The following is a 25,907-nucleotide window of genomic DNA, read 5'->3' as shown; positions in this document are numbered from 1 at the left end:
ATTTAGTCACTAGACAGGAGCCTCACTCATTTCATATGTGGCCTTTGATGTATGACACAGTGTCTGCTCTTTTCTCCCTCAGGATTAAGGTTTCATTTTTTCATTTTCTTTTATTAAAAAACTAAAAAGTTCCACCTTTCAAGTTTTCAGTCTTGCCACTGTATCTCGTTTAATTCTTTCTTGTGTTTGTTTAATCTGCTGAAATCTTCCCTTTGCTGACAAGTTGTAAATCCAGTGTTTTTTTTCTCAGGACTGGAGTGAAAACTATCAATAGAGAGAGATTTAACCAAAAGTGCACCGTAAAAGTGGCTGCTGTTGCTGAGGCAACAAACACGACTGCTCAGATCACTGAATTGTCTTTACTCCAAAATACACAAGGGATTGGCTTACTGTATGATAATAAATCTCTGGAGGGCAAGAGGAGCCATGGGAATGCAACAGAAGAAAGCACCATCAACCTCCCAACATGAGACAAGTACTGCCACTCATCCTCTCCAAGCCAGGTGAGTCTCCATTAGCAACACAGCCAGCCACTATAAATTTGTACGCCAAGACAAATAGATAAAGGAAAAGTAAATTAGCACCCTACACAAAGGGAAGATGACAATTTTGATTCACACCCTCTCTTAAAAAGAGTCTTGTTTTTTCCCCACAATGAGCCCTCAATCTCCTCGTAAAGTCTAATTGAAAACAGAAATAATGTAAATGAAAAAGTAACAGCAAAAAACTACATCCACTTAACACACAGTGCAGCTCACAGTGAAAGCCGTGCTCTGCTAAGTCAGCATATGAAACATGAAACTTATCAAAACAAAATGTAGAAACTGCATCTTTTTTTTTTTTCTTTGATATTTTCAGAAAAACAGCGGAGGAGGATCCAAAAATAGCGAGCTGGAGTTTTCTAAATCTTAGAAACAATAAACTGGACGAGAGCAACAACACACCCACACTCAGAAAAGGCTGGAAAAACTCATTATGTTTTCATTGGACAGGAAGAGGTGGGGAGACAAACACACACATGCAATATAAAATACATATGCAGAGTTACAGTAGACTGGACTTGTGCATTAAAATTATATATGTATGCCTGTGCTGTACACACACAGTACTAGTCAAAAGTTGGGACACACTTTCCCATTCACTGGATTGGGATGGGAAAGTGTGTCCAAACCTTTGACTGGTACTGTATGTATGTTGTGTGATTCTAATCAAATCTAGTGGCAGTGAATGAATGGTACAGAGACAATGGGAAACAGAGACGAAGTATAGAAAAAAAAAAAACAACAACAAAAACAAACAAACAGAAGAGCGACAAACAAGCAGAGATACGCGCGCTAACAAGAAGCACTGCCAAGGCCAGTCTGCCTGAGTGAGGAAGAGTCTCTGTGCGTGTGTGTGTGTGTGTCTGTGTGTGTGTGTCTGTGTGGTGCTGACATTTAGAGGCAGGGTAAGTGTGTAGGCGTGGGGTTGCACGGTGAAAAGGCCACACTGTGTAACCCTACAGTGGGAGGCCATGACTGACATCTGTGTGATGTTGTGTGTGGGTGGATACGTGTGTGTGTGTGTGTGTGTGTGTGTGTGTGTGTGTGTGTGTGTGTGTGTGTAGTAACACTGGAGAACAATCAGTTCAAATCAAAACAACAAACAAAATTGTAGAATCAGAGCAACCAAAACAGCTGCTGTTTTGTTGCTTGTTTGCAAATGAAGCCACCCTACAAAACTTAACTGGAGACCTTTAAGCAAAGCACCAGGACTCCTCCTGTAACTCAAAACACATCCAATCACCCCGTTCAAGGACATTTTAACGGGTTTGTCCGGTTCACCCTTTCCATACCAAAAACATGTATCAGACACAGACTGCACTGCCGTGACAGAAAAAGTTTGGGAACCACTGCTACTAAACAACTAAAAACTCTTGACACAAGGCATGAGGATAAGGCAAGGATATACAGTTTAGAGTGGACATGTCCAAGCCTCTGAATACCTTTGAAATAAATTTAAAAAAGGAAAACAGTTTGACTGTCAAAATAAAAGTTTAAAGACGGGCTTACTTGGATGTGAGAGACTGGCTGGTAGGAGGCATCAGCACAGACGCCTGCACACAACCTGAAGAGGTTTTTCATCACTGACACCTTCTCTGCTTGATTGGTGACATTGCTGAAAGCTTCTCATTCATACACACACACACTCATCAATTACACACATACACCCTTAACCTGCATGTAAACTGGAGGATAAGCAGAACACACTCACAAACACACAATTATGGAGCTGCATGTATCTCACAGACTTGAGTTTCTACATAGTAGGACAAGCACACAAATGTGCACACACACACACAGTCTGTCAGCCACTGGCACATTCACAGCCCCTGCTTCTGCCACTTGTCGCCGCAGGGGAGACCCTGTAGCACTGACACAGCTGAGGGTCGTCAGCTCGTTACAGGCCACCGAGCGAGTCTCAGTCAGCTGCTTACAACTCCTTCTCCATCACCCGACGCACTGAAAGCTCAGTGTTTGTGTGTGTGTGTGTTTGTGTGTGTGTATCCTACCTTGTCGCTGTCTACAGTGTTCTGGGACGTCCTGGAAGCGATGGAGATGGTGTCTGGTTGGCTGCTGCCATCTCCCTGACTGTCTCCGTCTTCACCCCCCTCCCTGAATACAAACAGACACACAATTAGAATGAATGCCTTACTTTAAATCACTGGAACACTTCTACCTGTTGTGACAACACTGATGTCGTTAGCAATTTAATGAATGGGATAAGTGGATCTCAAGATTCATATGGGCAGGTAGAATGCCAAGGATCCAATTCAAAACACTGCAACTGGCTAAAGAGAAAGGGGGCAGATCACTACCATGCCTGGCAGACTATTATAAGGCAGCGCAATTAAGACCACTGACATGCTGCTGCAACCCAAATTATACAGCAAAATGGAAGGATTTGGAAACTTCACAATTAGACATACCGTTACAATCTATACTGGGTAGTAAAACACTGTATGAGCAGCATTCTAGTGGCCTGAACCAATGGTCTAAAGTCTGCCTCCGTATTTGGTTTAAGGAATGTAGGTCACCATCACTTGAAAGACAGTCTAAGTTACTGAAATGGGTTACCTTTGACCCTGACTACAAGCCCGCAAGTATCGACGGGAGGTTTAAACATTGGTATAGAAGGGGAATTACTTCTTACTGCTCAATTACATCCAAGGGTGAATTTGATAGTTTTCAGAAAACCTCGGATACATATGGGCTAGAAAAAATTGATTTCTTTAGGTATCTACAAACCAGGTCTTATTATAACGATCAGATAAAACCACTAGAGGAAAGTGAGACCAACTTAATCGACATATTTATTGACATGTACAAAAAAAAGGACAATAGGAAACTTGTTTCAAAACTGTACTCCCGTATTCAATCTAATAAGAAACACTCAACAGATAAGGTTAGATTAAAATGGGAGAAAGAATCTCGAACTGTCATCACAGAAGAAGAGTGGTTAAATATATACTCTGTGCAGTCAACCTCCACTAGTTCAGGTCTCTGGAGAGATTTCTGCTGGCCGAATCTGGTCAGATATTTCATAACCCCTAAGTTAAAATGTGTGCAGACAGGGGAGACGGCCAGGGGACTGTGTTGGAGGAACTGTGGTGAACAGCTAGCGGACCATTTTCATATATTTTGGAGCTGCCCAGCTATTCAGCCATACTGGCAAAAGATTACACAAGTAGTACAAAACATTTTTGGTGATGAAATTAACATATTTTTCTACAATCTACCTGGGTAATACTGCACCCCATATGTTGGGGCCAGACAAATATCTTTTAAAAATATTATTAGCAGCTAGTAAGAAAACCGTAACTCGAAACTGGTTACAGACCACACCTCCGGCAGAGTCAGACTGGATCAATATTGTGACCAATATCCAAAATATGGAAAGGATTACCTTTTCGTTAAATCAACAGACTTATAAATATTTCCACTATTGGGAAAAATGGATTGTGTACATATCCAAAAGAGGTGCTCATTGAGCCATCATTGTATTTGTAACTCCACCAGTATAACGTCTGCATGAATGTATAGGTGACCAACTGTTTGCTCTATGTCTCTCTGGATGTTGTCTATGTTCCTTCTATAAAAATAAAGTACAAAAAAACACTGATGTCGTTACGCTTGGTGATGATCGCTGGAACAATACCAACCAACTCTGACAACATTGGTGTAAAACTTAGAAAGGTTTCATTCTGCTGTGATGACACTTTTTTCCCCATGGTGAGAAGGTTCCTGCCCGCACTGCCACTGTTTACAATGACGACATTTCTAACTCTGGCAACAGTGGAGGCAGGAAAAAGTCAAGTCCTAAATCTCCTTATTGTGCAAGCATCTGAGGAATGATTGCTCAAATACCAGGATTCACTCAGTCAGTGAGGGTTAGCTGGAGTGGAAAATCCTGCACCTCTGCAGAGCAGGTGCAAATAGCAGAGCTGTGTTTGAAAGAGAGCAGCGTGTGGGAAGAGAAACCTATTGACAGCAGACAGAGTGGGTTCACATTTCTACAGATTAGCACTGAATTAGTTACAATAACACTCAAAATATTATTATTTATAACAGTAAACTAAAGTGGGTAGGTAGGTTTTCAATCTCCCAATCTCTTCCACATGTCCTCTCAAGGTTTGCTTAATGACTCCTGTTAATTTTAATTACATTAACATTAAGATCACTGCATTATTTTTTTTCTAAACTTGGTAATTTTAGACAAATCCCACCATAGAACTGAACTGAGCCCTGCTTCATGACTGCATGCTGAGACAGACATTTCTCTGCCTTCATTCAAGATGGTTCAACTCTCAGAAAATTTCTCTCCTTTAATGAGTTTTCATGAATGATGTTTCTATTCTATGTTGCTGTTTGTAAACTCAGTCATGATATTTGACTACTCTTCTGTCGTCTGTGTGTGTGTGTGTGTGTGTGTGTGTGTGTGTGTGTGTGTGCGCGTGTCCTTGTTTACCTCTTAGTGTTATTCCTGGGTTTGGTCAGTGCTGGTGTTTTAGGCAGATGAAGAGGCTCCTTCAGAGCCCCCTTCAGGTGAGTCATCCTCTCTTGGATCACTTCCCTGATGTTTTTAATCCACTCCTGTTTAGCTTCCATACTGGACGCCTGGAGGACAAACAACAATATAATTATTAAAAACATAACAGCTTATTCTGGCAGAAAACCAGTCTCTTTATATCTAATCAGAGGACAGGAAACATAGTTCATTTACATGTAATTTTCACTTACTTTTAGCACAGTTTTATTATCAGAGGAGGGAGTTCTTCCTGCCCACAGAGCAAATTTACACGGGTCACCCTCAATGTGCTCAGTCACCCCCAACTCTGATGTCTGCAGCACAGCAAGGAGCGAAGAAATGTGAGTCAGTGACAGTTCACCATCTGTAGCTACAGCACATACTACACACACACACCCACCAGTAGTCTGTTCTTGTACTGGTACTTAGTTCTGCCAGCTGAGTCTTTGATCTCCTTGCTGAAGACCAGGGAGAACTCAAACAGGAAGAGGTGTCGGTCCCTCCCCTTCCTGATCAGCGAGCGTGGATCCCAAACCTGGAAACTGTCCTGCAGGATCAGCTCACCTTGCACTTCCAGGTTCTCCTCAAAGCCTGAGGAAGAGGGGGACTAAGAGTTCATATCAAGCAAGCTGCCCAAACTCTGAACACACAGCCAGTGTGTTGGAATTAGGTGGAAAAGGAAATAAAACAAACTATGGTGAGTCTTGGAAAAAACGTCAGCAGTAAAGTAATGAAGGGATTAAAAGAGTGGAATCAGTTAAAAAGCACTAAACACACTTATTTATGAATTTAAAAAACAAAACAAAACCTTGTCCAGACAGAGAATAGAAATTCAGGAGCAAACCTGACCTCTTATTTTTATATCATACATTTTAGTCTCTTTCCAGTTTGGACAGTCTCTTACCCTCCAACATGGCAAGATGCATGGCATCATTAGCTCTCTTAGGAACACCGAGCATCACCTCCAAACCATCTTTAATCTCCCCTTTACCCTCCTCACAGCAAGATAGTAACTCCTGCAGGACGACAGGATATTAAATGAGGCAACAGCAGAGTGGAAAAGCAGAAAAACATGTGCATGTGTGTGTGCTGTGTGTTTGTGTGTCTACCTTAAGCAGTAGTTGGTACTTGGTGATCCTCTGGACAGGTTTGATGAGGTAGGAGGAGATGGAGTTAGCCAGTCCACGTCTCTGCTGAATGTCCTGTTCATACACAAACAGACAAAATTACAGCAAACACCAAAATAAAATAAAAATAGCTGAAACTGGCATAAATGTCAAGTATTCAATTCAGCATGCTGCTGCTGCTGCTGGGAGATTTTCAATGATCAAACAGCACCGTCTGCTGACAAGACAGGTGAACTGCACGATCATCACACTCTCCAGCTGCGGGAGGGGAAGCTGTACACACCCCTCCTCTAACAAATCTAAGTAGTCTGCTTGACAAAGTGCCCACAGCAGCGCTGCGTTTAAACGACACACTGGAGTCCTGTTTTTATGCTCCACAGTCAGCATCCCTCACAACAGACTCCCTGCACTGAGCCCTTGTTGTTGTTGGGTTTACCACTGTGTTTTGGGCTGAGGCAACACTTTGATCATAATATACTACTGGTTCAGCCATTAGAGAGGACATCTGTTTGTTTCCTTGAAACATGTGCAGGAGCAGAAAGATGAGTGGCTACATGAGATATTTCTATTTAGAATAAGCTGTTTTTGATTATTAGATTAAATAAAAGGTTTTATTGCTGGTTATATTGTTTATATGATGACATGATGTGAATGGATCTGTGACAGAATACTGAAGGCTTTACTCACATCAAAGAAGGTGCCAGCATGCTCCAGTATGAGCTGACTCGAGTCTGGTTTGTTCTTACAGTAATCCACATAAATGTGGAACTTATCAGCCTGGAAAACAGGAGAGGACAAAATTGTATTTTTCCAGTGACAACCATTATATCATGTACAATTCACCCACCCAAACCACCCCCTAATTAAGACAGAGGTCAGAGGTCAAATGGTTGAAATCAAGGGTCAGAAGTCTCTGCCTTTTCATTCTGACACCATCTGGAATAAAGGACTGACTCTCACCCAGGTGACAAAGCAGTGACCAACATCTTCTGGTAGCTGTTCATAGTTCACCAGCTCCTTCAGGAAAATACTGCAAACACACAAACAAACAGAAAACAACAGCTCACAATGTGCACATGCACTTGTGTTTTTTATACAGATCAGCCGTTTCTCAGGACCTCTGACTGTGTTGTACCAAGTTCTTTGACCTGTCTTTCCACAAAATTTAGCAGGAAGCTAGTGAAAAAAAAAGAACATGTCTGAAAACCATAAACACCAAAGGTTTATTCAAAAGGTAAGTTGGAGGTTCCTTTAAGATCTAATGCAGCAGAAAAGAAAAAGAAAATGTTCCCTAGAGGAACCAACACAGATTTCCGGAGGTACCACTAGGAGATCAGAAACAAAGGAGCTCCTCAGGGAAACCTTTGGAGTTCATGAACTGTCTATGAAGGAAAACCTCAAAGACACTCCTTCAGCTCCCCTGTAGCTACAAAATGAGAAGAAAACCCCAGAAAGGTCCCCTTGGGGGGTTTCTAAGCGGGGGGAGTTCTCACACAGTTAAAAGCATTTCCACTGCAGAAAAGTTACTGGCAACTGTGCAAGATTGATCTGCAATGATGTTGGCAAGTCTTTGTCATTCTTTTTGTCAATTTACCATTTGCTTATATGCTATTACTGCTTAAAAACAAAGTATGTCAAACGCCATGGTTGTTGCTATGCCATGTGCTTGTTGCTGGGAAAATCCTCCATCTGATTTCAGAAAAAAAAGTCTAAATTCTTCTGTCAAATGATTCTCCTTTAAAACTTATTTGACAAAATGTTCAATTCTAAAATCGGTCGAAACATGGATCAGTTTGAGCGAAGACTGGCTGATTCCTCTTCCCAGCACAGACACGATCTGTGTGTCTCTCACTTGTTGTGGAAGTCGTAGATCTCCTGCATGTTGCCGAAGATAATGTGCTCCTTGTTTGCGATGCCTGGAGGAATCTCCTCCACGCCGCTGGTCATCTCCCACAGGTAGGTCTGACAGACAGGCAGGCAGAGAGAAAGACGAGTAAGTCAGACAGACAGGAAAATACTTTAGATTACACAAGCAGAAGGTTTTTTCTTACCTCTAGACACTCATGGAGATCCCTGACGTAGGTCTTCTCTGTCTGCAGTAGCTCCGCCATGATGAACCTGAGACAAGGAAATAGTTTAGATTAAGGGAAGCACTGCTAAGAAGGATCAGATGGCATGAATTATATAATTGGTACAATTTTGTATCTGATTGTTCCATGACTGCATGAGCCTACTGATGTTTCTCCAAGACTTTAACCTAAAAACAATTCATGACAAGACAAAGGCATTTGAGAAGGCTGCGGAGGAGATTAAGACACTGTAAACTGTGCTATTATCACAATTAAGTGTCTTTGAAGTCTTAAAATTTGGAACCTCTGGGAACGCTACGGGGCGCAGATGATCGCCATTATCGGGACAGATTGAGGAAACACTGTCTTGGGAGAGGACAGGAATGAATTCGGTTGACTAAGGTGAGTCACTGCAGCGATATTATAACTCTGTTATCATCAGACAGTTATCTTTATGCTTCGTGTGTTTCAGGTCTGGGTCATGATGCTTCTGTTCGTCTGGTGTTTTACAAATAAAACCTCCATGGAAACAAACCCTGCTTTTACTCTCCAGTACCAATACATACAGACTTGTCCTCTCTCTCTCTCCTCCCCTTCAATCCTGTACTCACTCTTTCTTCCTTGCAGACTTCCTCTTCTCCTCGTTGACCTCGTGGTTTGGGTCACGAAGTTTTACCTCGGGGTCGTCCGTCAGGCTGGCGGGGATAATGTCCAACTCCAGATCTTTGTTGTCCTGCACAGAGAAACATAAATGGATTTTTGTCAATAATTTGAAACAAAAATTGATAAAACTTCAGCTCCGTCTGAAACCGCATTCGAGTTCATGAGCATTCATTCAGAATGAATCAGCGTTGTCTGAGATATTACGCATGTGAGATGGAGCAAAACACAGGCCGATACCTGATCTCAATACAAAAAGAGAGGGAGTGTGAGTGTGTGTGTGTGTGTGTGTGTGTGTGTGTGTGTGTGTGTGTGTGTGTGTGTGTGTGTATTCACCTCAGAGCTGACCCCCAGGCTCCTTTCTAGGCTCTCCTGGTATTTGGCCATGCGTAGGGAGAAGTCACGGTACCTGCGGTCCACAGTGCTCACCCATCGCTTCAGCTCCGACACGTGGGCGTGGCCTTTCTCCACCAGGTTGTCCGCTAACTGGATCAGCAGCTTCACCTTCTCCTTGGTTTGCTGTGGGATGTTCACACAGAGATTACATGGATGGAGATGGGACTTATCTTCTTCGCTCCTGTATTATTGTTTTTTCAGTGCTTTCTCTTTTTTTTCAGTTTTTATAACTTTTGCTGTTGGTTCCCAATTCCTTTGTGAACTCTGCAGCCTCATGACTCAAAGAAAATAAATATTTGATTGGTATTTGATTTTTCTGTTTTTGCACTTATTTTAGTGTCAGACCATCTGTACACCTGCCATTTAACTAAATGTTCTGGGAGCGTTGAACATCAATTACCAACGGACAGCACTATTCCATCCGTACACAAACCCAAATAATCTAACTAACTTTGGCAGCTGCTTTCTGATTCAAAAAAAGCTGCCACTCTTCTTCTAAATCACACTATGATGTGAAATGAAAATTAGGAGCGACACCCATGTTCAGCTCTAGAATGAAAGTTTCCTGGTCCCATTGATTTGACATCTGGAGAGTACTGCAGCTCCCTTAGGCACAATAAAGCTGTCAGTAGCTGAGCTTCACACACGCACGCACACACGCATGCACACACACACGTACACACAGTGTACCTTGGCAGTGAGTCTGAAATGATGGTAGTTGTTGAGGAGCTCCTGTGTTTCCTCACTGCTGTCGCCAGGTGATGTGTGGGTTGCCAGGTAAACCTCACCTGTCTCCTGGATCCAATCAAGTGCCTGCACACACACGTACACACACGCACAACAGGTCAAGTTGATCCTCAATCCTTGTATTACATTTACCCATATAAACTCACTCCCTGATAAAATAAACCAGATGTCTCTTCAGTGCTGCATATTTCCCCAAAGCAAAAATCCAGCCAATACTCTCTTCTTTTTTTTTTCATTAATTCACACACACTCACACTCTCACACACACACACACTCACACTCACACACACACACACACACACACATACACACACACACACACACAACACACACACACACACACACCTGTTTGGCACTGCGTTCAAACACCAGGTACTGCTGACATTGGTCCAGCCTTCGCTTTTTTAACGTCCAGAAGTGAAGGACTCTGTTCTCTCTCTGCAGGAGCTCATTCAGAATGGCTGCACACAAAAACACACAGCATTATAATAATTATACACTTTATTCTTTACTGAGAGAAACCCTGATTCCAAAAGGTGGTGTCAGCTCACCAAGGACTGCGAGTGTACTTAAGTTAAGTACATTATAACATAATATATAAAGATTAAACACAGTCATGCAGAATATTTGTTTGTTATCTGTGTTGTCAAAATAAACTATCCTTTTCAGTTAAATAACAAAGAGCTTTACATAAATATTAGAACGTTCATAGAAATTGGTAGCATCATGTTTTTCAGATATGTCATCATCACATTTATACAAAAATATGAATATATGGACTAAATATCAAGTTGAGAGAGGTTTAAGTCGGTCTTCTGGTGCGTCATCAGGCATATTTCAGTAGTTACAGTAGTTAAAGTAGTAGAATCTGCAGCACTGACCTTTAACTTGTTGTTCAGGCCCTCTGGCGTGACTGGCTGCTCCGGGGATGCTCACGTTGTTCCTGTGAATGTACTTCAGAAACACCTCAGCATTCCTCCGAGCCAAAGTGCACGCCTGAAAAACAGGAATATGGCAGTTAAACACTCTGGAAATACCACAAGGAAATAGTGGTGATACTGACACACTAACACACGCTAGATACATGCTTCTCTAACACCAGTCAACTGATGACTTCACTATCCCTCACAAATTACCATCGCTGAATTCAACATGTTGGTGTCCAGTATCAGGGTGTTTTCACACGTAGCCTGTTCAGTTTGATTCATGCCAAATCTGGTTGGTTTGCATATTCGGTTCTGTTTCTTAAAGCTGGTGTTAAATCTGTCATTCACACTCTAATGTGGACCAGACTACACCGAGAAGGCTTGACAGAGTGGGCACCAGTACTCTTCCAAGAGAACTCTGTGTGTTGTGAAATGGAACTGGACCAAACGCAGGATTATGTGATGCATATTACATAAGGTGCACTTAAGTGCAGGATGACTTGCTATAAATCACTGTGCCACTTTGTTTTGTTTTTTTTCCATGTTCAATATGTGTTATAAGTCTGTGTTTACAAACCACAAACTACAATTCAAAAGCAACTACTTCTTATTTGTCCTAGAGTCCAGACCAAGTGAAAACTACAAATGTGAAACGACCTTGGTCATCCAAGAACTGGACTGATCTTCCCATCACATTTTTACCTTATTACCATTCAGTCAATACGGATGTATCAGCCTATCAAGGTCATTTGCAAATTCTATCAAAGCTAATGAAACTAAAATGTGTCAGTAGAAACACTGAACGTTATTGGCTTAAGAGTAATTTAAGTTGAACGGTCTAGATGATGGATCTAATCTGTTTTCCTATTTTATCGTCTCATCTTGTGACATCTTATTTCATCTAAACTGTTACACAAACCTTCATTACGTTGCTTAAAAAATATAATGAGATGTTATTTTCTATACTATTCTTCTGTTTATTCTGCTTCATGTGTTCTGGTTTAATTTACTCTGGTGTCCTCTATTTGAGGTTAAAAATTCTTTATTGAATTTGATGTCCCTCACTTGTAAGTCGCTTGGGATAAAAGCCAAACGAGTAAATGTAATGTAATTTAATGAATTTGCTGTTTCACTTCACCTTTAGGAAGGCTTCCTTCTGCTCCAGGTGTTTACTGATCAGAGGTAGAAGGTGGTCACTGTCGGCAGAAGTTCCAAGTTTATCATGACTGCCACACCAGTCTTCATCCCGGCGATACTCCTGCTCCAGGCTCTCTAACACACTGCACACCTGGACAGACACCAAGAGTCTGAGACACCGTGACAGCGCTCCTGCTCTAACTATAGAAATGAGGAAACACGATGTACCTGTTCAGACGTCTTGTAAAAGGCCACAGAGGCGTTTACAAGCTTCAGGCGGTCCTCCATCTTCAACATCAACTGCTGCCAATGAACGGCCACTTTCTCAGCACAACTTCGAATTGCCTCTGGATCATAGTGACCTGCCTGTAGCATCATCTGGAACAAAGTAGTGTGAGAGAGAGAGAGGGAGCTGGTCAAGATAAACGGCCTGCAACATCTCCTGGACCCAGGAATGTAGAGATATAGCATGCAGGATAAGACAAGATAAGTGTGCAACAGTTTACAACAGTAAATAATAAAGTTACAGCATTGATTTACCTCAGCTTTTTGCTGGACCTGCAGAGCGCTCTGATGAGTCTTCTGAAGAGAGTTGGCGTGGAAGAGAGACTGGAGGAAAAGGAGGAAGAGGAGGAGATAGTTACCATTAATTAAAATCACTGACTTGTGAGTTCAACTCAACTTTAAAGGTTCCGTGTGGAGTGTTTCGACCAAAACAACACAACAATGTTCCAAAAGAGGCAGAGAAGAAGAAGAAGACTGCAAGTTGGTAAACATGGATGTAAAATTTGAAGGTTTCAAAACTCGTAAGAAAAATCTGCTTTGCAAATGTTTTATGAGGAAGGAAATGTATTCATGTGTTTGAGATACACACAGCTGTTACGGTGAGCAATGCTGAATGTAAGAGGAAAACCCCACAAGGCACTTTTAAGTGTTAAGTGAGTACTACGTCAAAATATAATGTTCATATACCAGTGTTTAAGCTTGCAGAGAGAGTTTATCAGACCATGGCAGGAGTCGGGAACCAACCAGCTACCATCATGCCTTAAGATTGAAGCCAGAGGGCATGTGCAGTTTCCCTGGCAAGGAAGCTTGCTTCAGATCCAGTCCATTCTCAATGTTCTCTGAATATACATAGGGAAAATTTTTCAAACGGGAAATTATGGTCTAAACACCCAATTTCATTACTTTTTATGTCTGCCTTGAAGGGGGTTTTTGAGAAACAAAGTTGTATGAAAGTGATGCTAAACCTAAAATCTACAGTTTTCTGTTAACATCAAATACAATAAATTTTTGGTGATTAGTATCACTTACAGATTATATTAAGGTTTACAAAGAAGTTTGTTTTTCTATAGTCAACAATCTGCACTCCATTGAGTCACATCATCAGTCAAGAGGTTGTTGTAGTTGAATTTCAGCACAGGAATTTGACTCAACCCTCAAGGATAAGCAGGCATAGCTAAGTGATACATGCATGGATATTTCTCTATTTCTAGTTTTAGACTTTTGGAATTATTCTATTGAACAGACATTGTGATTAATATGTTCTGTTGTTAACTGTAAAATAACTGACTGAAACTGCCATGATGTGATTTTATTTTATTTTTATTTATATTCTATCTGCTGTTATCTATATTCTATCTATATATATATATCTCATTGTTTCAATGTTAGTCCTGGACCAGACAATGCTTTCATTGTGCTTTGTGTGCACGAGTGTGCGTGTGTGTGTGTTAGTTTAAGGTATTAGCCAAGGCAGCATTACATCAGTCTAATCGAGGATGCATGACTTACATCATGTTGAGGACACACACACACACACACACACACACACACACACACACACACACACACACACACACACACACACAGACAGACAGACAGACAGACAGACAGACAGACAGACAGACAGACAGACAGACAGACAGACAGACAGACAGACACACACAAATCACAGTTGCACAGGAGCAGAAACCAGGCCAGGACACACATGTTTGGTCTGGGCCAAAACAATGTGCGTGTGTGTGTGTGCGTGTGTGTGTGCGTGTGTGTGTGTGTGTGCGTGTGTGTGTGTGTGTGTGTGTGTGTGTGTGTGTTTGTGTGTGTCTGTAGTACAGTGCTGACCAAGGGGCTTTTACCCCTTTTAGTGCTCACACACTTCTGGAGTCAGCTATTTAAAGCCCTGCACAGAGTAACTCATGCACACACACATTTATACACATACACATACGCAAAGATAGCATTGTTGATAAAATGTGTGTGTATGCGTGCGTGTGTGTTTGCATCTGTTACTCTTCAAAGTCAATGCATAATGAAATAATTATTGAGGCAAGCCTGGTTCACACACAGATGACGAAGAAAGTGTGTGTTTGTGTGCGTATCAATGTGCTCCCCCATCTGCTACTATTCAAACCAATGCATACTGAAATAATTATTATTAAAGTACAGTAAGCCTGGTTTTAGCAGCAGTAATTAGGATGTGTGTGAGAGTGAGTGTGTACCTCTATAGCCATCTGGAACTGTTCATGTTCCCTCTGCAGCTGCTCGGCCTCAGACAGGGAGCTGGCATTCACCATGCTGGCATTCAACATGGACTCACCGTTACGAATCCAGCCCAACACCTAGACACAGAGTGGGGAAGAGAGACACACACAAAAGGACCACATGTGAAAATATAATTGACTGCAACAGGTCAAACGTATGTGTGTATGCTGAGGGAGAGAAATGTCACACACTGTTCCTCACAACAAGTGTGCAAAGAGGTACAAAGGTTAATAACATACACTAAGTATGCAGACAGTAAGAGTGAGACTGGTATAGAGTATGAGGAACAACATGAGTAAAAATTGTGGCAAATATCATGAGGAGTCCAGGAAAAATATGCTGTAGCAGAGAGCATGAATGATACAGATGTAAAGTCATCTGAAATATAAACACAAATCATGTATCATTCATCATGTTATCAATAGTCGTTATCAAAGCAGTGTCAGTGCCCATGTTAATTTTGGAGCTTGCAGTCTTTATCTTCAACTCTAGAAAACTCAATGTTGTATATGAAGTATTTTTTTGGCAGACACATATTGCAGAAATGCTGAAAAATCAATATCATGTTATGGTGTCTGGAGTGCTGCTAAAATCTATTTTGTCGAATAAATGAATGTGCTGGTGAAACCTCTACAGTGTGGCTCACCTGTCTCCTGTTTCATGGTCAATAACTGCAACTACCTACAGCCTCTATTAAAACAGCATGGTTTACTTTTAATGGTCAACAACAAAAAAGGGCAGCCATTTTTCTGTCCTTTAATTTGTAAAGTGTAATGTGGAGGATCCATGACATAATCACAGCAAGGTTTACTTTGATTTGTGAACAACTAAACAGGAAAATTCAATATAATGTTTAGGATTTCTTTTGGAGTGTGTGTTAACAGTCAAACCTACTAGCAGAGAGCTGACGCTGATTTACATTCAAGAAATTCTTGATCACTGTGCCTGTGCGGGTTTATTTGCATCTTTGTCATGCATTACATACAATATATTATTATTCCACACTTGACCTACATTGCCCACAATTATTGGAACTACTTTCTGCATTTCACTGAACTGTGGCTGAAGGGAAATATTGGTTTCGCAGTAGATCCATGATCAGGCAAATTCTACAGGACAGAGAAAGAGTGGACTGAGAGTGTGTTCTTGTTTTTGTGTTTGTGTGTGTGTGTATGTGTGTGTGTGTTATTAGCATGTTGCCATAAACCTCATAAATTATTCAGTCATATCCATCTGCAGCAGCAGTGCGCTTCCTGTCTCAACACACAGCATGTTCACATTCACATCTGCACTAGTTTCTCCAGAAAAACACAAAACATTTGCTTTACTGGGCAGGAAGAGGGAAGAGCTGGCTGTTATTCTTGTCATTTCTCCAAAACGGAGGAGTACTTCCCTAATATGATTCCTTTTGTTTCTAATAATAAAAGCAAATCCACCTTGCTCCATTAAAGCTCCATATTATTTCCTTTTTAGGATGTAGTTTTCTCGTCTTCTCTGGCTCAGGATCAGAATAATGCTCAGGATATTTTGTAGATAAATGTAGTTTTCTTAAAAGTGACTCTACTGTCCAGTATGATAGCACTGACATGTAGTATGCATAAAGTTCAACATACACTGTACAACAGGATTTTTGTATTCATTAAATTTTTTTTTTTTGCTAAAATACTTTTTATACAAGGGTTTACAAAAATGCATTTGAAGTTTTATTTGCTGGAACCAGCCACCACTCCTCCTGCTGCTTTGCACCACCATAGTGTTTAAAATTTCCCCAAATAAGTTGTTTCTATGGGAATGATATAAATATATAAATAAGTAATTACAGGATGGTAAAGAAGAATGATTCGAAAGCAGCCCGGTGCTCGCGTTCCCATGTGTTTACCTGTTTAACCTCGGCCTGTAGATGGCGTAGCTGCAGGATCTGCTCCAGCCGTGTGTGCGTGTGCTGTGCGTTGAGCTCCACCTCCTGCTGCTTCTCATGGAGGAACTCCAGCAGCTCCTGAACCTGAGAGGCCAAGTCCATGTCCTTCTCCCCTGTCAGTTCGATCCCTGACAAACATACACAAACACTTTTGCATTTCTTTTACTGTATGGGTGTAATTTAAACTTTAACTTACTTGCATGTGAATCAAATCATGATCCCTAACTAAGCGGTCATGCTTGTTAAATACTGGTGGAAACTACTCTAATTTAAGTGGAGGATTTCTGATTTAATTATAAAAGATGTAATACTGTATACTGAATGAATGCCTCTTTGCTTCCTGGCATCATTCAATATCGATCATTTAATCTTGTAATATTACAGATTTCTGCAGCCGATTACTTTGTTTGAGCTGCAGATGTCTGACTAGTTGAAGCTTTTAATAAAAGAGAAGTGTGTGTCTTTATACCCAGTCTGTGATCAGAGAGCTAACAATGCCTTTCTTCTCCAGTAACTGGCGCTGCTAGAGACAGTGAGTGTGTTTTTTGTGTGAGAGAGATTTATCACTCCGGGGGGCATGGTGACTGAAGCAGAGACCTCAGCACAAATATACACACAGTAAGAGGATTGTGCTGTGACAATTTTTTAACCTAATTCTCTCTCTGTTCCACACAACATGCTTTGGGATCACAGTTCACGGTGCTGCCAAAGCATCAGAGTTCCCTCTCTCCTATACTGTAGAGTGGGCAGCTGTAAATCCAGATGTGAGCCTGCTCAGGCACATTCAGAGGGAATCAGGGACACACATGAGAACAACTGAGTGCAGTGTGAATGTGAATGCATCCCTGAAAAGAATATTTGTAGTGTACGTAGTGACTAGTTTCTGGCTTCTTGGCATGCATGTAATGTTTCTGTTAAAAAGCTCTTGGGAGGCATTTTAGACGCAAAATGATGCCAGGTGTGAGCTCCAGTCCAAAACAAAACACAAGGGTATGGTGGGAAATTATTTCCGGGAGCTGAGAACCTAATTTTAAAGCACACCACAGGTTTCTATGTTCTTTGCTTCAATCGTTTGTATCCGTGTTAATCTACCTCCTCACTCCTTCTCCTCCCATTTTCATTGTAATTCTGATGGAGTAAAAGCTTTTGTGTGCGTTTTACCTGAAGCCTGAACCTCCATAATGTACTGGTGCAGGTCTTGACCCTGCTGCATCACTTCATAGGTCATGTTATTCATGGCTGCCTTCCTCTCTGCGTGCCGTTTCAGCCGCTGCTCAGCCAGGCCGATGTCCTCTGCGCTGCCAGAGGAAGAGCCGCTGCTGCCACTGCTGCTCCCGCCCGAACGGCTGGCGTCGTTCAACTGACGAGACAGATCCTCGTTCCAAGCGTCCAACTCTGCTGTCACCTACAGGAACAGAAGAAACAAGGGATCAGAAGATGTTGGGTGGAGAGACATTTAACTACACATTTCACCACCATCAGGTGGCAATGGGCCATTGTTGCTTAATCTGGTGTGTCTATCACTGCCAGCTCTAATTAGTTCTTATCAGTGGCTGTTGGCTTGAATGAACATGTTGAATCAACAGTGGAGGCAGTCAGTAAGAGAGAGCTCTGACTAGTTCTTCCCTTTGTCCACATGCAAAAAACCCCTGGCTGAAAACTGAACAGTAAAACTAGAAAAATTTAAACTTTGCAGTGACAGATGCAACTTTAAAAAATTTGTATTTTGAGCAAATAACAGGCCGAAGGTCATTAGCTTTGGCTGTTGTCTTCGGTGTGTTTAAGTGCTAAGGCACGTAACAGAAGATGTGAAGCAATGAGAGGCAATGCATCGATCAGTCTGCCTTTGTCAGTGGCACTTCTGAGGAGGTCAGACTGGTGCGTCAGGGCCCCAGAGCAGAGCTATGCAGCTCCCAATGAGCTGCACATTAAAAATCAGCAGTATATCTGTCAAAATAAGCTTAAGTACCTGCTGAATTCTGTATGTCCACCTTGATACTGACCAAACAGACACTCTCCCTCACTAACCTCTATAGTGTACTGCTCAAAGATGCGCAACTGGAGAAATATATCGAGCTTGATTTTGCGTTCGTGGAACAGTTCCTCCATCTGTCCTTGGGCCTCGTCCAGCTGCTGCAGCACCCCCTGGATATGTGCAATGGAACTACAGTGTGGCGTCTTATTGGTTGACATGGCTGCATCTCTGTGGGAAGAGACAGAGTAAGACTTTCCTGACAACAGAATCCCATTTTGACACATCTCTTATTTGAGAGAGATGTTTTCAGGAAAAGAGGCAAGAAAATTAAACAACGTAGGCACGTATACTGTTTAGTTGTTGACAAGATTTTAAAGGTTTTTTCAGGTTTGAATGAAAATATTTATTTAAAATTATTCACCTCATTATTTATTTGAAACTATTGTGAAATACAAAAACATGACCATCTGGAGCTTACTAGTTTTTGAATTTTTAATTCCATTCTACCGTCTCAAAGAGAATGGGGATAAACTTATAGATAATATGTCAACTAACCAGTATTCATACTCAAGCTGGCAATTACATCCAAGCACAAGGACAAACACAGACAGACAGAAAGTGGAGACAGAAGGCGAGATGAGACAATGTGCAATTTCCCAAAAGAAAAAATCTGTCATATTCATGTGCCAGAATGCTAATTATTATTCATAATCATACCTGAGCGGCTGTATGAATTTGACTCTCTAATGATGATTTAAGTGTGAAATTTATTACCTGAGCTGCTGTATAAATTCTTCTCTCGATTTAATAACATTATAAATATTAATATCATTACCTGAGCTTCATTATTGATTTTTCTTCCTCTCAAAACCCCATCATGAATTATGATAAAAATTTTAGTATTACCTGAGCTGCTGTATTAATTCCTCTCCTTCTTTAATAACATTGAGCGTTGCCTCCAGCGTGGCCGTCTGCTGCTGCTGAAACTGCTGGATCAGAGTCTGAACTGAGTCTACTGAGTCGCAGCACACGTCGTCCAAGAGCTGCTTCTGCAGCTCCTCCATCCACGACCACAGCTGGACACACAGACAGGTAGAAGGGCGGAGAGACAGGTAGGTTAGTAAATGTATTGAATCCATTACCACAGAACTTTCCTTCTGCTCAACCACCTAAACATTGCTGTATCCTGGAGGCGATGCTTAAAATAATACCACTTACAAGACAGACTGCTGTGCCACTAATTGTGGCAAGGGGAAACTGTTTGTCCTTATGGGACTAAAACATGTAATTACACACTTAACCCACGTCAGAGTGTTTGTGGTTAATGATGAAATTTAGAATTAATTCAGGTGAATCTCGCTGGTAGCAGCAGGATGTCTGAGAATGTGTTCCTTCTTGAGTTTGCATGTGTTTGGTTGCCCCACCTCCTTGGTGTGCGTGTGGAAGGAGACAGACATGTCGAGCAGCAGCTTCCTGTGTTCGACTCGCCGGACAAAGTCCTGGATTCGGACCTCCAGATGTCTGGCTGCCTTGTAGATTTCCTCTGGGTCGCACTCTCCAGTCTGAGCCAGCTGCTCAGCCGCCTCCAGCAGTTTGTCAGCATTAGTGTACGTGTTCTGAAAAAAGAAAGGGACTTCATTATCATCAACAGCATGACCAACAACATTATCAATATCTGGATTCTGGAGTCTTTTCTAAGTGCATTGGTTTAAGTGATAATATAATCCAAGGAGTCTTAAAATTAAAAAACATTAGACTTTGAAAAGATAATGCGAAGAATCAGTGTTGTTGGCCTCTCATAGATCAGGACTTACATCATCGTGATCATTATAACTATCACTTCACAAACTGTAAAGAGGACATGTCATTTCATTACATTATAAATGTTATCATTACTCTCACATTTTTAGTCATTAGCTTCTTTATCGTCACTGTGATCTTCATCACCACTGTCATCCTCTTCACTGTTCTTACATTTATAATTATCTATCATCACCATTAGCTATTAGCTTCATCATCATCATCATTTTTCCATCATGCATTATATATTTCTTCTCTTTTATGTTACTGTTCTTCTACTCACACACACACACACACACACACACACACACACGGATCATGTTGCATTAAAATGTTAATTCCATTTTCTGTAAATCAACATCACAACATTTCCTGTATCTACCTTTGTCTCCCTAAAAAAAAAAAAAGGAAACAAATCCTGTCTGAGTGTTAAAGCTCTGAGCATTCATCAGCAGGACAAACTGGCTTAGTGTTGGTCTATTCTAGTAAGTATGAGAGATTATCATTGGAATATTTCACACGAGGAAATACAGCACGTCTGACATATTTTGGGGTTACAGGAGGTCGGGGTGTGGTACTACAGTGAGAAAAATATGTTACATTATGAATCCAATTATTCAGGAATGAGTTGGGATATATGGGTGAAAGCTTACAGCATGGATATTTCAGATGATATGTTAGAAGGATTACTTAGAGGATAAAGATTATAATTTACAAGAGATTATTAGTCTTTGCTGCATGACTGGTTTGGTTCTGGGTGAGGATTACAGCAGGGAGATGACAGGAATGCAGAATCATCCCCGTCACCTGAACACAGAAGCCAAATTTTTACTTTTTAGGACAGAAATGAATGAATGTATGAATGAAACGGAAAATAAAAATGGAGAAGTAAATGAATGAGGGCAACTTAGTAAATAAACTGAATGAACAAACTGAGAGATCGATAAAAAAATATACCATTAAAGGAGCTATTCATAAGTTTTGTTATTGCTACATAGCCAATGTTAGCATTGACAGCTTTCTACTTACTAACAGCAGTTAACTAGAACGTTGTAGGTTCATCATCAAACTTCATTCTTTTACTCGCCAAGAGCTGGATCCTGTGGTCATTTTTTCTTCTACTGACTACTACCAGCTAGCTCCAGCCCAGTCTGTTCATCTCGTGACTGCAGTGTCCAGGTTGTGCATATCAGACGATGTATTGTTATCAGATTTTTTAAAACCGTGAAATATGAAAATCAGCATTTGCCATATAATCCTTTATCAGTTGGGCTTTAATAAACACCAGTGGCACCATGGCAAACAACCAAAACACCTTATCATCACAGAACAACATCACTGAAACCATTTATAATACAATAGCAACCACCTAGTGATGCCTTGACAAGGCTTCAACACCCAAGCAAACAGCTAGTAACAATGCAGAAGAACCCAGCAACTGTCCCTATCACTCTAGCAACCACCAAAAAACCTCAGCAGCCACCAACCAATACTCTCATGACCACACTGTAATAGTCTTAAAAATGACCTGCAAAAACCCTAGAAACCACCCAGAAACTACCTTTCAATAATTCAGTCACTTCGTAATGACACAGCGCGAATACCGAAGCAATGACCTAAAAAAGCATGAGCTACAAACCATTTACCACGACAACAACAAAAGAACTAAGCTTTTTAGTTTTCATTGCATTTCCAAACACACTCATGTTTTCCATACTGTGTCAATGCAATAACCACAGAAACCATGGTTTCCATATCCTGACAAAATGTAACTGTCTGACCTCCCTGTCAACCTACAAATGTTGGAGGTGGAGCAGGTGGAGCAGTGTCAACCCTCCCTGGGGAAATTAAATTTTAAGGAAGTGAGAAGAAGCTGGAGAATTACAGCTTTAATGAGAGTAAATGAGTTCTGGGTTTTCATTAAGTCATTCTGTTTCATGTTCGGTTGGTTGGACTGGAGAAGCAGATAATCAGATGTAGATGAGGGGAGCTGAAGTTAAAATAGCAGTAATGATGGTAAAAAGGACATTAAAGCTCACCCAGTTGGACACAGCTCACTACATACAAACAGCTCAGTTGAAATGGACACTCATGTTCTTCCTTACATAAAAACAAAGACACAAACACTCACTTGCGTGTGAGGGAGACAGTCACAGTTTAATGTTGGTAAACTTACTAACGTATTCATGTCTTGGCATGTATCTTAAATGTGTACAAAATGTATTAATGTTATGTATATTCCTAAGAGGAGAGTTTTACCAGCAAAACACCACAAATTGCGCAGAAATGCTAGTGGGGAAAAAAGCTGAGAAACAAACAGAGTGAGAGAGAGTCTGACCCAAATAATGCTGATCCACAGCAGGTTATGAAGGTTAATCCTAATCCAGAGTGTAAACATCAGATTACACAACTACACACTATTTATAGGATTAACATTCACTGTTTTATAGGATTATCACCTTACTGAAACTCCACCGACCAAAGTGAGAAAATGATTTATTAACTACCATGGATTCTGAGTAGACACCTGTTTTATTGTTATTTGATTTGAGACTGGATTGGACGTCCTATATGACATTATGCTTTTTTCAGGGACTAAAAATCACTCAATTTGTTGAGAAAGCCTCAAAAGGAAACACAGTGGTGGGCTGAGGTGAGCTTGGAAAGGTGGAGGGATTTCAGCTCGATACAACAAGATAGAAAAATGAGAGCAAGACGAAGAGAATGATGAGATGAGGAAGGAAAGCAGAGGAAGAGGAGAAAAAATAAGAAAAGACAGGTTGTACAGTGCAATCCAATAAGGCTTGGCACCATCTATACCTGCAGTGTGTGTCTGCATATGTGTGTGTGTGTGTGTGTGTGTGTGTGTGTGTGTGTGTGTGTGTGTGTGTGATAAGGCATATTTAACATCAGCAGACGTAGTAAGGATTTGATGATCATGATTGCATAAGATATTGTTGGACATTGTCGTGTTTGTTTGGTTTTTGAAGCACTGCTCTACAGCACACACGCACACATCTGCTATCCGAGAACTTACATGACTTAATAACAAATTATTTCAGACAACTGACAACTACAGTGGAGAAAACATCATTTTTTACTTTGTCCATCCACTTCAAAGCCCGTCACCTAAAGCATTTCTTCTGCAGCATTGTCTGTACACACAAGCCACGTATTTGCTCACATTTTCCAAACATCTACCGAGAGCTTCAACCAGCTTCTTTGTTTTCATCTTTACGTTCAAACCCTCAGTTCCAGTGTTTCTTACATAACAGGCTGCAGCAGTGAAATTCAGGAATGGATAACATCTCCTGCAGATTTTTCAGGAAAGGCTTGTAACCATAAATGGTTATGTAGAAGCATATCTTCATGCTTCCTGCCACCACCAGACATGGTGGTTATGAAAATTTGGGATTAATCAAGGCAGATTACTTACAGATGCTTGCAAGGCGGGCGAAAAAACATTTAATAAAAAAACAGAAAAATCACTTTAACATTTTCATGGTAGTGGATCTTTTCTATGGACATGGACCTCCGCTGACCAACTCCTGAACTCCATAAGCTTAGAGTGATGCAATTTTTATTTTGGGACAAACTTTCAGTTACAAGTATGCATTCAGAAATTCAACTGCATTATATTGAAACCATAACAGCATAAGAGGATGCAGGTGTAACTGATTTACTGTTGAAGTAAAACATATCAGTTACAGTTTTGCTCTTTAGTGTCAGCTCACAGTGTAAAGACATAGACATAGAGAAGCAGCACTCGAAGAGACAAAACTAAAAATCTGTTTCTATTGGAAGAATATTGATCATTGTGGTGTTTGGTGTTTCATACTTTTCATTACAATACTTGTGTGGAAACCCACGCGGACAGACGGACTCACCTGAGCTACGTCTTCAAAGTCATCGTGTCTCTTCTGCAGGGCTCGGGCTCTATGAAGGGATTTCCCAACACCAGTGTGTTTGCTGAGGAAAGCCTCGCCATGGTTTTCTATCCAGTCCATCACCTGGATGAGAGAGCACACAGTGATCGTCGTCAGATCATCTCTCTAGCAAACACTCAGGATTAAAGGTCACCTGCTGAGCCAAGTGTTCCTGGCGCTGCACCCTTTTTTCTGACAGTGTACATACAGATCAGCAGTACAAAATGGTCTCAGACATAATGAATTAAAAATGGATCAGATGAAACCTTCATGATCTGAAATGTAGGTCACTGCAGCTGCGAAGAACAGGAGGTTGAATATTCTGACTCTTGGCCAAAACCTGAGCATCGGCGTGCTTTGGAGACGACTGGCAGGTGCTGGAGGTGCCTTGCTTTGTTGTTTATTTGCTAAATATTTGCTTCCTTTTTTGGTCATTACTTGCTTATATTCTTCATTATACCATTCTTTTGTAGTGTTTTCTGCCACTGATGATTACATTTTCAGAAACCCTTAAAGGACACTGTAATGCAAATTGCACTTTATTTCCACAATCCAGAACTATTAATTAGTATTTTTAATGTGGATTTGATTAACTAATTTCCCTGTAGGTCAACTTTAGGCTAATTGTGCAATTACGTGTGCAGGGAAATGTAAATATTTGCCCATGAATCTGCAGCATGATGTCAAACATAGCTATAAGCTAGGTTTATACATTAGCTTGATTTATCTTACAGAAAAGGACATCATAATCTTAAAGGGGGTATACACAACTTCACATTTCTTAAACAGCCAGTGCCAGGAAGTATGTTATGACGATTGTTGGACAAGTTACTTGCATGAAATTAATAACTCATTACAGGTTATTAATTAAAAAAAGTAATTCCATTATAACTCAATTACTCAACAGCAAAAGAAGATACATTACATTTCCTTCTTTTTGTTACTCCGCCCACCTCCGTCTACAATGCATTAACACCTCCAAAGCCTCCACACACACCTGCACATACCACTTCAGCGGTGAGGCCGCAGGTTCACATACTCTGAATAAAACCAGGTGAATTAATAACAAACCCTATGACAACCCTGTGACAAACATTAGCCAACCAGCTGAGATGATTTTAAGTGCTTTTTCTCTGAAAACAGCTGCCATCTACAGCTGAAAATCACACTGTGAGACCTGTGAGAGTGAAACAAAGCAGCAAAGTTGTGGGCCGGACATTGAGCTACACGATGATCTGACACTCACTGTAACGCTCCATAAAAATGAGGGGAGCTGCAGATTTCCAGTCATTTCATACATGCTCCTTCTGCATTGTTACCTTGTCTCCTTGACCAACTATGTTCTATGCAAATGTATGAAAAAAAATCTTAATATATTATTTACATAAAACTTTCCCACTTTTCTCTTTCTGTAAAGTGTACACATATTTTTCTGCTGACATAGTTTGACATCTGTGTCACATTGAAAACTGCTATAAAATGTGAATACATATTTTGGTTTGACCTCAACAACCCCCTTGAGTGTAGCTAAAAGCAGCTGATCAAGCTTCAAATTTGAAAATTTACTCTCTTGACAATAACCCCTGTTCCAACATTGCGTTTGGCAGAACACATT

The 25,907-nt window shown here is 40.9% G+C and overlaps 1 protein-coding gene across 1 annotated transcript in view; it reads right to left on the bottom strand.

The window, feature by feature from the left end:
* kalrna (kalirin RhoGEF kinase a) overlaps window positions 1–25,907 on the bottom strand; it is a 140,273-nt gene that overhangs the window by 56,155 nt on the left and 58,211 nt on the right. The window contains exons 14-38 of the mRNA XM_023430817.2: window positions 24,254–24,376; window positions 19,991–20,182; window positions 19,473–19,642; window positions 18,620–18,794; window positions 17,753–17,996; window positions 16,553–16,719; window positions 14,631–14,750; window positions 12,670–12,738; window positions 12,358–12,507; window positions 12,131–12,280; window positions 10,948–11,062; window positions 10,412–10,527; window positions 10,010–10,132; window positions 9,260–9,442; window positions 8,875–8,996; window positions 8,246–8,312; window positions 8,047–8,156; window positions 7,155–7,224; window positions 6,882–6,971; window positions 6,177–6,269; window positions 5,972–6,083; window positions 5,468–5,658; window positions 5,280–5,381; window positions 5,008–5,156; window positions 2,552–2,654 (exon numbers count right to left, since the gene is read on the bottom strand). Coding sequence (XP_023286585.1) covers window positions 2,552–2,654; window positions 5,008–5,156; window positions 5,280–5,381; window positions 5,468–5,658; window positions 5,972–6,083; window positions 6,177–6,269; window positions 6,882–6,971; window positions 7,155–7,224; window positions 8,047–8,156; window positions 8,246–8,312; window positions 8,875–8,996; window positions 9,260–9,442; window positions 10,010–10,132; window positions 10,412–10,527; window positions 10,948–11,062; window positions 12,131–12,280; window positions 12,358–12,507; window positions 12,670–12,738; window positions 14,631–14,750; window positions 16,553–16,719; window positions 17,753–17,996; window positions 18,620–18,794; window positions 19,473–19,642; window positions 19,991–20,182; window positions 24,254–24,376 — 3,306 coding nt within the window. The remainder of the gene's footprint in view (window positions 1–2,551; window positions 2,655–5,007; window positions 5,157–5,279; window positions 5,382–5,467; window positions 5,659–5,971; window positions 6,084–6,176; window positions 6,270–6,881; window positions 6,972–7,154; window positions 7,225–8,046; window positions 8,157–8,245; window positions 8,313–8,874; window positions 8,997–9,259; window positions 9,443–10,009; window positions 10,133–10,411; window positions 10,528–10,947; window positions 11,063–12,130; window positions 12,281–12,357; window positions 12,508–12,669; window positions 12,739–14,630; window positions 14,751–16,552; window positions 16,720–17,752; window positions 17,997–18,619; window positions 18,795–19,472; window positions 19,643–19,990; window positions 20,183–24,253; window positions 24,377–25,907) is intronic.

This window comes from Seriola lalandi, unplaced genomic scaffold, assembly GCF_002814215.2.
Source record: "Seriola lalandi dorsalis isolate HSWRI2012SDOR001 ecotype SW California unplaced genomic scaffold, Sedor1 jcf7180002054912, whole genome shotgun sequence".
In the NCBI taxonomy this organism is placed as follows: Eukaryota; Metazoa; Chordata; class Actinopteri; order Carangiformes; family Carangidae; genus Seriola; species Seriola lalandi.
This window is presented reverse-complemented; position numbering and strand designations above follow the sequence as displayed.